Genomic DNA, 12,871 nt, shown 5'->3' with positions numbered 1-12,871 from the left:
GAAAAGCTATTTAGCAATTTATATTTACTAAAATAATTGCATTTTCATGTCCTGTGTACTGTGGGAGACCAGTTATAGTGAATGCAGGGTCCTGGGTTTAGTAACACTTTAAATTAAAAAGACATTGCCACCTTTGCCCATGCGGGGCAAATGTTTTTACAAATGGGCCAACTAATACTCAACCTGTCAGTGTTCCCCTGTTGCTCCTTCCTAAATTGCAGCCAGCAGTAAAATCCACAGTGTTGGCAGGTGTCGGAAGCTAGTAGGAAGGGTGACATCATTCCCTCTGTTATGTTATAGTGCTCAGGTCTAGTGGTTGGCTGCTATACCCCAGCACTATAACAAGGGATCATTTCATATGCTCAACCACAGCAAGAAGAATAATGTTTTGCAGCCAGTTGTGATGGAGGAAGAAGTGATGGGGGAGGTAAGTTGCGGTAGGTTGGGTGGGCCCCTTTACAAAGACTTTATCGCTTTGCCTTTATTGGGTCAAGTGGCAGTATTAATTTATACTCATATTCTGGCACAATGTAGTTTCTATACTTTATTACAATATTTCCTTTAAAACCTAGGAAAGTGAAATCACAACAAAAATAACATAAAAACAAAAAACAATCTGCAAAAAAAAGAATACAGGCAAACAAGTGGATTGAGCAAGATTTGTCATTTGCATTCTAAACTCAGCATACATTAAGATATTGTTAGTCAATAGTAGTTCACTACAGGAAAGCAGAAGGGCAACTGCCTGCAGGCAAATTAGGACAGGGGCCCCTGCTAGACTGCTACTTTATATACTTGTGTGCACTAGGTTACATTTTTATTGACCAGCTCAATTTACTTTCTCTTTTGATTTTGCTCCTTCTCATTTGCTGCTACAAAATTTCATTAGAGCTGCACTCCAGATTTATATCTGAATACAAAGATGTAATACAAACTGTATATTAAAGCTGTTTTACCTGCCAAAAGGATTTGAATTTTTGTCCATCCAATTGTGAGATTTACGCAGCTCCACAATATAGCCATTTCCAGCAGGACAGGTGACCTCATTTTTCTCTGCAGTTAAAGTAGAATTCCACCCAAAACCTACTCCTAGCCTCAATCTAAGCCTAATCTATCTAACCCTGTAAAGAAAAGACTGATATACTTACCTATTTTGAAGCCGCTCTGGTCTGGTCTCCAGTGTAGAGAGAGAAAGCTGACAACGGCTGGAAAATGAAGAGGAGATGACATCACCCATAGACTTACTGTGTGGCATCCATTGTTGGTTGCTTCTGCTCTACGCTGACAGCTCATCTTGGGTTCGGACCAAGCGGTTTCAGAATAAGTACTGTAAGTATAGCGATCTTTTCTTTACAGAGTTAGATGGATTAGGCTTAAAATGGGCATGGGAGCAGGTTTAGCATTGGTTAGGTTTTGAGTAGAATTCCACTTTACGTAAAACTTACAGGTCCTCCCTCCTGAGCTGAACATTGAAGGAGAAAAAGCAGAGTGAGTTCATCAGTCTTATCTCATCACCTATCAGTAAATCCCATGTTATCACATAAACAATGCAGCAGGGCTGATTGGCTGCTTGTGCTGCTTCTCCTTCTCCCTTAAGCCTTGTTGTACTGTGGATTACAAAAGGCTGATGTCAAGTCAAATTAGGTTACTTACACTGCTTGTCCAAAAAACAATACATTTAATGATTTATTTATGATTATAGAGCTATCGGTAGGTAATATTATGGAACTATCCTTGATGCAAAAACTTTTGCCACAGACCACACATTTCCCTTACCAATCTGTGCAGTGTGAGTGCGCCTCACTGTATTCTTGTAGCGTACAGCTTCCTTAATGCGGTCCACCTCCTGTTGGTACCTTCTTTTATCCTTCATAGCGCCCTCCTTGGCCTCTTTCAGTGCACCCTCCAGGGCCTTAACTCTCTCAGCCGTAGCCCGAAGACGTTTTTCCAGTTTAGGAAGCTCACAACGAAGATCTGCATTGTCACGAACCAGCTGGATGACACCATAAAAGAAGAATGCATAAATGAGCTAGGCACAGAAAGTTGACGAACCATGACCAGAAAGCTTGAAAAAATATTTGATGAGCCAAGAAAATATTTTTTCACCTTCAAATTTCTTAACATTAAGGTGATTTAGTTTTACATGCAAACTGCAGACAATTTAATGGAATTTGGCTCACAAAAAAGTTTTTTTCATTCATGGTGTTTTAAGGAAATTGTCTGCTATGATTTAAGAACTATAGATCAGAGTGACCTATTTTAGCTTCTGCCCTAACATCTGTCACCCTCTTCAGCCTACAGCACATATGAATGCTTTATTTTAGGAAACATTTGTTCATAAAACAAAATAGTGTTTATGAAATACTCAATGAGAACCTGTGTGCATATTACGGTACTTTACTGAAATCATCAAAATGGTGATAAACTGCTTCAAAGATGAAGACCTTGGACCTGAGGCAATTCCAAGTCCAATGCTGCCAGCAAAAACTTTACTTTTCCATCTTTTTACCGCCAACTTTGCATAAGTGTCATATAAAACCGGTTGCCAGAAGCACCTAAAGACATTATATTTAAAGCATCATAAACTAATGTCATTAATATAAGCACAGTTCATTTATTTGCAACAATATCAATGGTTAAGTAAAATAAATATGTGATATATAAGTGATATTTCTTTGAACTCAATGTAATGTGTAACACATTTCTAAACCTTAAAAAAAGAAATTACAACAATAAGGAAATATAAATCAAATTAAAAACATTGTAAAAAATAATATTTTGTTTTGAAATTCATGGTTTCCCATTCTTACGCACATGGAGGTTAGCTTAGGTTACAATTTTTGAGATGTGTGCTTAACTTTAGCATATGTGTGTACTCCTAAACCCAAACTCAAGACTAATCCCAAGCCAGAAATAGACATGAACAGGTTGTGTTTTATTTCAAATTAATTTTCCCCTTGCCTAACTTCTCTGGAGAAGTACAAGGGCCATCTCTGGCTTCAGTACTTTCTGAGTTACTGACCTGGAATAAGCATGCAGGCTGGAACTCTTGAGTCGGAACTGGCAATCTTCTTACTTGTTCCAGATCAGTGACTTTGAAAGTACTGAAGCCATTGGAACAGCATGACAAGCATTTAGTGTTTTGAAGGAAACGTATGCCAAAAGAAATATGGACTTTGCCATTTCTGACTTCCTTCTGAAAATGCCAATTGCCTAGCAGTCATGTCTGATCCCCTGACTTCAGGACTTTCACTGACTGACCTGTCACTTACCTTGAACATTCATGCACATGGTAAAATCAGAGCAAATACAGAACTCCTTTTTGTATATTTGATCCAGGTCAGTGAAGCAGTGTGTATTAAAGCAATTAGATCGACATGACAGACAGGTATCTAGCATTTTCAGAAGGAATGGTATGCAGTGGCAGCCCCTACATTCATTCGCATAGGTGTGCCTTAAAGCTATTTTGGCTATGCTTCTCCTATGTGACCCATTTTCAGCCAACAGTGGGCTAAAGCCCACTATCGGCTTACATCACTCGTCCGGACCAGGCTCAAGAGAGATCCCGACTACTGACTGTAAAATCCAGATTCACCCAGATGTCTGAACCGGAAGCTGGTTCAGCCTCTCAATGCACCACCGTGAGCTTAAGCCAGCTGCTCCTGTCCCCTCCACAGCCTTCCACAGTGAGCACTGGAGGGGCAGAGCAAAGAGCCAGTGACTGACAGCAGGCTGAAAACTGAGAACTGAGCAATCAGAGATGATTGATTGCTACGTTCTCAGTCTTAGAGGCAGTGGGGACAGCTGCAGCTTGGATTGATGCTGCAGCCATCTAGGTGAGTAGAATTTTTTTTTTTTTAAGCCATACTTCTCTTTTAAATCTGCACCAAACTCTTATGATTGCCAGTTAATTGACAACTTCACAGTAAAAGTAAAAATGATCCATCCTCTCTTCAGCCTTGCTGTTTATGTGAAAGATTCAATTCAAAGGGAAACCCTGGGGGATGATTTACTAAAGTAGAGGCTATTCATTTACCAAAGTGAATGCTGGGAAATGAGATGAACCCGTGTTTACTCTTAATACTCTATTGCGTGCAAAGGGACATTTTTAAATTAGGATTTTTTAACATATGATTAGGTTTTCAAAGTAAACCCCTTTATGTACTAATCTTCATTTTTATTACTAAGTGAGCAATGGCCGCCATACAGGCTCAAATTACAGCTGATTCCTGCTGCATCTGTGAAATGTGAGCCATGGGTGCTCCTGTCAACGCCACCCAGCTCCATATAAGTCCATTAGTTAATCAACTTTTGTCAAAGGAGCCGGGTTCACAATTGTTGGCCGAACGGCATTTACATTAACTAGCTGCAGTCACTGTTCAGTATGTTCAGGTGACACAAATAGAGGATGGGGACACTGCAAACTGCAGCCACATGGTCAGAAGACTTCCTTACAAAGTTAGATCAGCTTTAATTTCTACGATTACCTACTCATGGTCCCCCTTTCCATTTTCAGGGAATACTGTGTAGGGACTGTCCTTTCAAACTTTAAACTGCTGGGTTGTATGAGATGGAAAAAATGTTATCACAGATTAACGTATACACTATTCTAGTATAGCAACCAGAACTGAATTACCATTACACACAACTTCTGATGCCCAAAGCCACTCCCTTCTGCTAGGATTATCATTTTACCCACAACATTTTCTTGTTTTACTGGTCCTAACCTGGTTTAGTATATTGTGGCAGTTGGGTTAATTTACTAAAGGAGTACAGCATGATCCCTTACAAAGAGTTTTACACTTTTCGTACAGAATAAGGTAAAAATTAACTTTGTAATGAATATCTGATCAGGATATTTGCTTGCACATGATTAGATGATTGAAGCCAGCACAACTTCATCTCTACCACCAAGGACAAACGAATATTCATCTCTTCTAACAAATAAGGGTCATTGTCAGGGCTGTGTTGCCAATAATGCCACTTGAGGAGGCTGACTGAGGCAGCATTCATGAAGACACAGTAGGTTTTATTTTCTAAAGCTGGTTCACTCAGAATCTCATCCACTTATGCATAAAAAGCAATCAGTTTACAGGTTTTATTGCTAAAGCTTAAATGAACAAGCTGAGGTTAGAAGCTGATTGGCTACCAAGCACAGGTGCACCAGACTGTGAGTGGACCAGCTTTAGTAAATCCCCTCCAGTGGGTACAGCACCAAGGCCAAAGTGTACATACCAGACACTCCATCCTCAGTGCAGATCAGTAACTTCGAGGTGGCAAAAATGACCACTTCGGGCAGCATCTGCCACTGGCATGGCCCTAATTATTGTGTAAATTGGGTTCTATGAGCTGACTGTACTATTGAACTTTGTTGTGGAAAATAATTGCAGCCTCACTGCTGTACCACCTAGGCCTGTGCCTATTTATAAGTCAAGCCGTGATTACAGTGTACAAATTATATGGGATATGTGCTTTAAACACATGCATTTATTATAGAAGTGTTCTTATTACATGCAAGCACTGCAAAGGCTAAATGCAAACAATGAATAATACTGGTGTATTTTATGATCCCCAGTCAGTGAATGAACAGCAATGTGATAACAGAAGCTAAGCATACCAATTCATGCCGGCCAAAAAACACTGCAAAGACTAACAGTACTATGAATGAGAGTAGTACCACCAATGAAAGTATAAGGAAATGCCTTCAGTTACATAATAGAATTTATTGGCTCTGTGGTTTGAAGAGATGGCTATTTTACTATAGAATAGTGTGGTCCAAGTGATAGGGGTCTCGGATTATTTGAACAGAAATAGAGAAACAAATATAAAGTCAACAGCCATAATGATCCAGTTGTGTTATTTTCCTGCAATATCATCATAGCTGTACCAAAATTCTCTCCTGAAAAGTAAAACTTGCAATATGTTCGTTATGTGTGCCAGTGATAACTAATCACAGCTATACTCATGATATATCAGGTGAACGTTCACTGCTATTTGGTCTCAGAATATTCCATTCTCAATGAGGTCCTCTCCATCTTTCTGATCCGAAATCTAGTTGTTAAAATGAGAGTTGCCCAATGGGAATTTGCTCCATTTCTGATTTCTAATTTCCAAAAATGCTGTCAAGAATTAGGATCCAAAAACACCAATATAAAGACAAATATTATAGGATGACCACAAGGGCTTTCCAAACGGTTACCATATTTTGCACATTACTGCTCAAAGCAACATGTGATAAAACAATTATATACTATTTAACCCAGTAATAAAAAAGAAACACAAACATCTAATTATCATGATCTGGCAGTAATTTATAGTTAAACTCAAAATGTAACTAAAAGGGTCAGTCCACCCAAAATTAATAATTTGTGTTACAGAGGTGGGATCTTTTATGACAGCCACTAGCACATTGTATTTGAAGGGTTTTTCAAAGAGTAAAGCTTCCTACCCCCTAGTTTCAAGCTCTGTTGCCTTCTATTTGTGATCTTGCCCCTCCTGTTACAACAAATGCTTTGGAACCACCACCCACTTTTTCTGCATTCTCATAACATAAGTTAAAAACCCAACTAGAAAAGTAGGAACCACATAAAACTACTACAGCAGATGTGTGGATCTAGGCACTCATATCAAATCTCACTATTAGAGATCTCAGAAGTATAAAAGAAACTTTAAAATTCAACAATATTTTGTCCACCACTGGCTTGAACACATTAGTGGAATACAATCGGAATCACACCTGTGTTTCTTCCCCCCAGTATTCTGGGTTCTTCCAAATATTTGCCAAGTTGTTACATTTACCTGCAATCCTGTATCAAGCAGTATTTATATTTTAATAAGCATGACTTAACTATTCTCCAAGTGTAAGCTACTATATCATTCCCCAACCAACATAATTGGACATATTGCATACCTGTATATTAATGGAACTTACAGTATATTTTTTACAATAATTTTTTTTTTTCAATAATATAGTCAAAGTTATGCAATGGAGATGATGTCCAATCAGAACAGAATCTATGCATAATGTGGCTTGCAAATAATAATGTAGAAAAATAATAGGGAGCAGGGTGTGTTTGATCTAACTTTAGTGTTTTACTAGTAGCTGAACATTATATGATCAAATGCAATTGGAGTGCAAAGTTTGGTTTGTCAAACATCAGATAAAGAATTCAAACTACATAAAAATACTGTTATATCAATCCTGTTATCCATAAACTTCTAACAATTTGCAAAGTTTTATGGCTTTTATGGGGAGAAAACATGGCAGAGACCTTACAGCAGGATCATCCACAGACATGGGACTCAATGAGCATTTGTCATCTCAAGTCCATTGCCAAGCTAGGGTCAACTAACTGCAAGCTAAGCACACAACTGGGTAAATAGAGAGGCAAAGCTGTTCTTGAGTTTCTCATTAGCAATATAGAGCATCACTATTGCCCTTCCTGTAGTGGCACCCTATTGCAATTGAAAGTATGAAATTTAAACCCTGATCAAAAAACCAACATGATGACCAATGTACCCTCAAAGTTGAGCAATCTAGAAATAAGGATGGATAAAAACTTACTTCACAAAGAAGATTTGATTCAGAACTATGTCTGAATTTCCACTCCTTTTTTTCCAGGGTTACTATGCAAAGATGGAACACTGCTGACATGTTATAAAATGGCAGACATTGCAATCATTACTGCAGGTGAAAGCAACAATGCAAAGAGTCTTTCTTCTCAAGTGATCCATGTTTAAAAGAGGCGTGTAGAGCGGCATGCCAAGTCAGCAAACAACATACCTCATTCACTAATGCCACATGTAACAGCTAACGTCAGATCTGCCCCCCTGACTCCATGTTGCTGCATTTATTTAAATCCTTTCGGTTCTTGCTGTGATCATACATTTTGTACAGTATAATGGAATATGAAATTTAAAGAGGAACTCCAGTCAAAGAAAGAAAGCAATTTTGTTACATAAATACTATTTATTATTTATTATTCTGTTATATGGCTGCTGTACCCCGACTCCCCCTCAACCCAACTCAACCCTCGACCGCTTTATCACAGACTCACATCCGGTCCTCTGTCTGAGTTCTGTGTGCTACCTAAAAATCTCCACCACCCTCACTGATTCGAGAGGTATGAAATCCAGAGCCAAAGCATTAGTGTGTGAATCATTTCTAATCCCAGCAGGAGAGGAACTGAGATCAGAGCATTCCAGCTCTTTTTTTTTCACGCTTTGCAGCCATTGCAGGTACTTTTTTCTATAATGCTGATTTGTCATTTCAGCTAGGGTTTACATACTGTATGTATGTATAGGTAGGTATATATAACTCAGTTTTAAATTACAGGAATCTAACCTGTAAAGCAAAAAAAATATTTATTATGTCCATAAAGTGACAGATTACCATTAATAAACACACTATTATAAAAAAAATGGTCCCACCCACGTACAGAGAAATTGAACAAACAATGTTACTAGACAGGAAGTCAGCTAGGTGTTGGAAAATTGTTAACCAGTAAGCCACAATTGTTGAATGTTTGCCTGGCGTTCCTCTTTAAATTTAAGAACGCTCTGTTCATGAGACTAATATCACAGGAATCTCTGACATATGAAAGAACCAGATCTCTGCTTCATAAAGAAGAGCTGAGAAGCGGAGAAACACAGGGCTAAGTGAACAGATGCCAGCAGACCTGGAGTTAGGCAAACATCTCTGTATTAATATCTTTCTGTACCTTGGATACCCAGTCATCCAGCTAAATGGAAGGCAGCAGGGAGGGAATGGGGATACAAATGGGAGTCATTGAAAAAAGATTGCTATCCTGTTCAAATGCAACGTGCAAAAAAAAAAAAAAAAAAAAAAAAAAAACAGAACATGGAATAAATAGAAAAAAATGGACACAGGGTGAAATGGCACTTAAAAATAAAGATGCAGAGGATGCTTCGTAGATAGAACAATATAAATTCAATTATTCATTGAATTTATATTGAGATGAAAGATGGAAAAGGTTCATAAAAGCTATTAAGAAAGCAAGTACAATGATATTCTTTGGACTGTATAAGACATACTCCAGCTGACATATTCCAAGGAAGCTGCTTAGGGAATGATTTTGCTGCTTGTAGGTTTCAGATAAGAGCCCTACGATCAAACATCATGTAGAACAACCAACAATATATGCAAAATAGCATAAATAGCACTATATATAAAATTAAAACAAGTCTTCTAAAGAGGAATAACTCCTATTAAAACAAGTTACCAGTACGCCTATGCAATTTTAGACTATGTATATTTTATTAACTTCTCCTTCAACAGCAACTTTAAGAATGGATTTTTTATACCAATTTTTGGATGGAAAATGATAATTTCTTGTATTGCAAAAAGCACATAGAAAGAAGCTGGGGAAACCTTTAAGTAAGTTCACCCAAGTTAAATTATACCTGGCAGTTCTGAGAACTAGTATAATCAAAGTTTATATTAAAATATTTAAAATATTAAGATAAACAATTTTCTCTCTAAGATGTGCTACAGTAGTAATTAAAAAACTTCAGAATAATGAAATTCTTTTGCTACTAAAATCATAATGTAATTTAATGTTGGCAAACATTACCTTTTCATTTCAGTCTGTAACCAGTAGTAATTTTCTAACTGCCAAAAAATCTATTCCTAGTACAGTATTCAATAAGCAGATAGGATATTTGAAAGTCTTCACTCCCTGGCTTGCTGGCTTTCCCAGACATGTGCACAGAGAGAGTAAGGAATGTGTAGAGCTTTTTTATATTCTTACTTTTGATGAGACTAAAAAATAAAATTCCTAAAATATTTTCTTGTTTCTTGTCTTTTTATGCATGGAATGTGCCTCCTTTTAGGTTTTCCAGGCTCTGTGTTGAAAAAAATAATCCTTTTTACATAGCGCCAGCTGAAATTGACATATTCAAGTGGACACGTCCAAAGTTTAATTCTAAAAGAAAGACCAGTGATAGCATCTTCTTTGGTTTGGCAGATGTCTCAAACCAAGTCTTTGCACCAGAGAGATAGCTGGATGGTGTCTGGGTTTTAGGTGTTCATGTATATATAGTTATATGATGTGAATAGTGTTTTAATCTAGTCTGCTTTGGTTTGTCTTAAATGCACATCAATCACAACAGAATTGGCTTCATTTTCTAAAGTTTAAATCAAGGTGAAGAGCTGTGAAGTGGACCTGTATTCACCTCAAACATCTAATCATTTGCTCAAGGATTTGAAATAGACCTGTGGTAACAGAAATATGGAGCCTGCCACTTCCCATCTCCTTCTGAAATTGTTAGTTACCTGGCTATCATGCTGACTATCTGATCTCAATACTTTTCAAAGCATGAGCATATTAGAACAAACATGTACTACATACCAAGAAAGTCACTTTTTTGGGGTTAGTGGTTAAAAATTAAGAAACACGAGGGACAGTATGACAGTCAGGCAATTTGCTTTAACAGAATGTCTTAAACAATTGTCTCCATATTTCTCTAAAGAAACATGACCTCTGATCATCAGTTTTTCACATTTAGAGTGGATGGGTGACACTGTTATTGACACCTTGTTGTCCTCCCCTAAATATCAAAAACAGAGACTTGATCCCACTTCTACTCCTACATAGTGCATTCTCATTTTGCCCATATTCATATTCCAACATCCTAACCTTGATTTGTAAAAGTATAGAAAGATTGTGCTATACAAAACAGTATATGCAGATCATCCCCACAAAACTAATTCTCCTCTTGTGAGGCTGTCTCTCAGGTCCAACATCCTCTGACCTTGGTTGGGAATCTTGGTAAGGATCTTTTCAAGGTACTCTACATCTGGAGGGACACCAAGATAAGGTAAATCTCCTCACCTGAACAGATTGTGTGATTAGAGCAGACTTCCCCTAAATAACAGCAATGGCCTTTCTCAATTTCCAAAGAACAAAGAAATCTGCAAAGAAACTTACAATTTTTTTGCAGTGTACAGTATACAGTATAAGTGGCCTGTAAATAATTAGGGTATTTAGGCAGCAATGTTCTATTCACAAAAGTTCACAGTTAAAAAGGATCTGCACCCTATTAACAAACATTTAAAAGTCAGCAGCTACAAATACTGTAGCTTCTGGCTTTTAAAAAACAGACACTTACCTGTCCCAAGATCCAACAATATCCTCACCCGTCTCTTTGCTGGTCTTTAGGTCTAGGCACTTACATCTTAACTGTGTGCAGCTGACTGTGATTCCTTGCAACTTCACAGCTTGCTGCCCACTTTGCATGAGGAGCTGTGCCCCGTGAATGGTCCCGAAGTCTCCTGGGACCTGTGAAGTGTCCCAACACACTGCGGGGGAAGGGGGCGGCGGGACTTACACTTCGATTGCCTAGGCAGTCAAAGCAGAAAGGGAAACAGGTACCTATCAAAATCAGGTACCCACTCCCCATAAAAAAAAACATTTCAAACATGGGAGAGAAGGGAGGAGGGGATGCAAGAAAAGCAGAACTTCCTCTTCTGGGTGAAGTTCCACTTAAAGTAACAACCTAAAGATCTGTTAGTAAATAAAGAAATATTCACTATAAAACTATGAATTTGTGAGTGTGAGCTTACATGTTCCCAAAACTCAAAAAATCCTTGCAAGCTGCTATTAATTAGCAAAAATCTGTTAACCACAATAGCGAAAAATGAGAGTAAAACATTTCTTGTTCTATGTTACCTTCTCAACAGAGAATTAGCGTCTGCTTAAAGTACATTAACAGTTTGTATTTTTTCTTATTACACCTGTGTCAAGTCAAACCTCAGACCATATTATAGAATCTCTGAAACATTAACTAAACAATTATGCACGTACCATGTCAACAGACAGAGTAAATATCGCTTCAGCTGTGCAAACATCTGTAGACACAAAGAGTAATCTAGAATGACAGGTTTTCCTAGATAATATTAAAGGCTCCCATGTGCTAGAGCACTGATTTCTTTACCACAGGAAATAAGGAATCTGCAGCAGAAAGTAATTTCATAGCCTACCTGATAGCAAAAGGGTATCTTCTAACGCACCAGTTCTACTGATATTGACACTTTTGGCTATATCAAAACATTAAGCCCGAACTCACACTAATGCGGTGTGGGAAACGCTGCTAATCCTGTGCATTTCCCGCACCGTATTGCAGTCACATGTCTTTCATGCAGTCTGGTGCGGGTGTCAATGATAAATTAATGACACCCCGAAACAGATTGCTAAACACCATGCGATTGCCATGGGTGAGAACACCCATGCGATGTGATTCAGGAGCAGATAAAAAAAGGGTCCTGCACCTTTCTGGCGCGGATGCGATGCGATTTGAGCCATACAAAATGTGTAGCCTTAAAGAGCTAGTCCATTCAAAAGTGATATGTTAGTTATAGGCCTTGGCTTGTTAGTATATCTTGGGTACACCAACAGCAAGATCTCCCTGCCATAGTTCCTGACTGTTTTGTTCACCTGGGAGATTTGGGTGTGTGAGTCCCAGCTCCTCCTTTAACATTCTCCATACTAGAAATTTAAATATGGGGAATGGGATGTAAGAGGCAAAACATGTAAAAACTCAGGAAATCAAACTTTCCAGAATGTATAATAACCTCAGGTGGTTTAACTCTCTAGAATCTACCAAAATTGATATAGCAATTTTGGGTTGCATGACCCTTTAAAATTGCAGTCCAAGTTCTGGATAGAACTGGCAAAGGTGACTCTTCTAATTAGTTTTTCCCACAAATTGCTTTAAAGCCCACAAAAGCATTCCTGTAACAACTCGCCAGTGACAGTCACTATCTTCCTACCCCGACCAGTAAGATGTCATTGCCTTATTAATAAAATTTATCATCGCTCTGGGCCGGCATAGGAGAGACTTTGTTAAGGTA

The 12,871-nt window shown here is 38.2% G+C and overlaps 1 protein-coding gene across 3 annotated transcripts in view; it reads right to left on the bottom strand.

Annotated features, from left to right (window-relative positions):
* KIF5A (kinesin family member 5A) overlaps positions 1 to 12,871 on the bottom strand; it is a 209,377-nt gene that overhangs the window by 18,331 nt on the left and 178,175 nt on the right. For 2 of the 3 annotated variants that reach the window (XM_089681366.1, XM_089681375.1), the window contains exons 24-25: positions 8,721 to 8,741; positions 1,777 to 1,993 (exon numbers count right to left, since the gene is read on the bottom strand). In XM_089681366.1, the coding sequence (XP_089537492.1) occupies positions 1,777 to 1,993; positions 8,721 to 8,741 (238 nt within the window). The remainder of the gene's footprint in view (positions 1 to 1,776; positions 1,994 to 8,720; positions 8,742 to 12,871) is intronic. The other variant, XM_089681383.1, reaches the window with a different exon arrangement.

The sequence above is a fragment of the Staurois parvus genome, unplaced genomic scaffold, assembly GCF_062004578.1.
Source record: "Staurois parvus isolate SC_StPar_1 unplaced genomic scaffold, SC_StPar_1.0 ptg000017l, whole genome shotgun sequence".
In the NCBI taxonomy this organism is placed as follows: domain Eukaryota; kingdom Metazoa; phylum Chordata; class Amphibia; order Anura; family Ranidae; genus Staurois; species Staurois parvus.
This window is presented reverse-complemented; position numbering and strand designations above follow the sequence as displayed.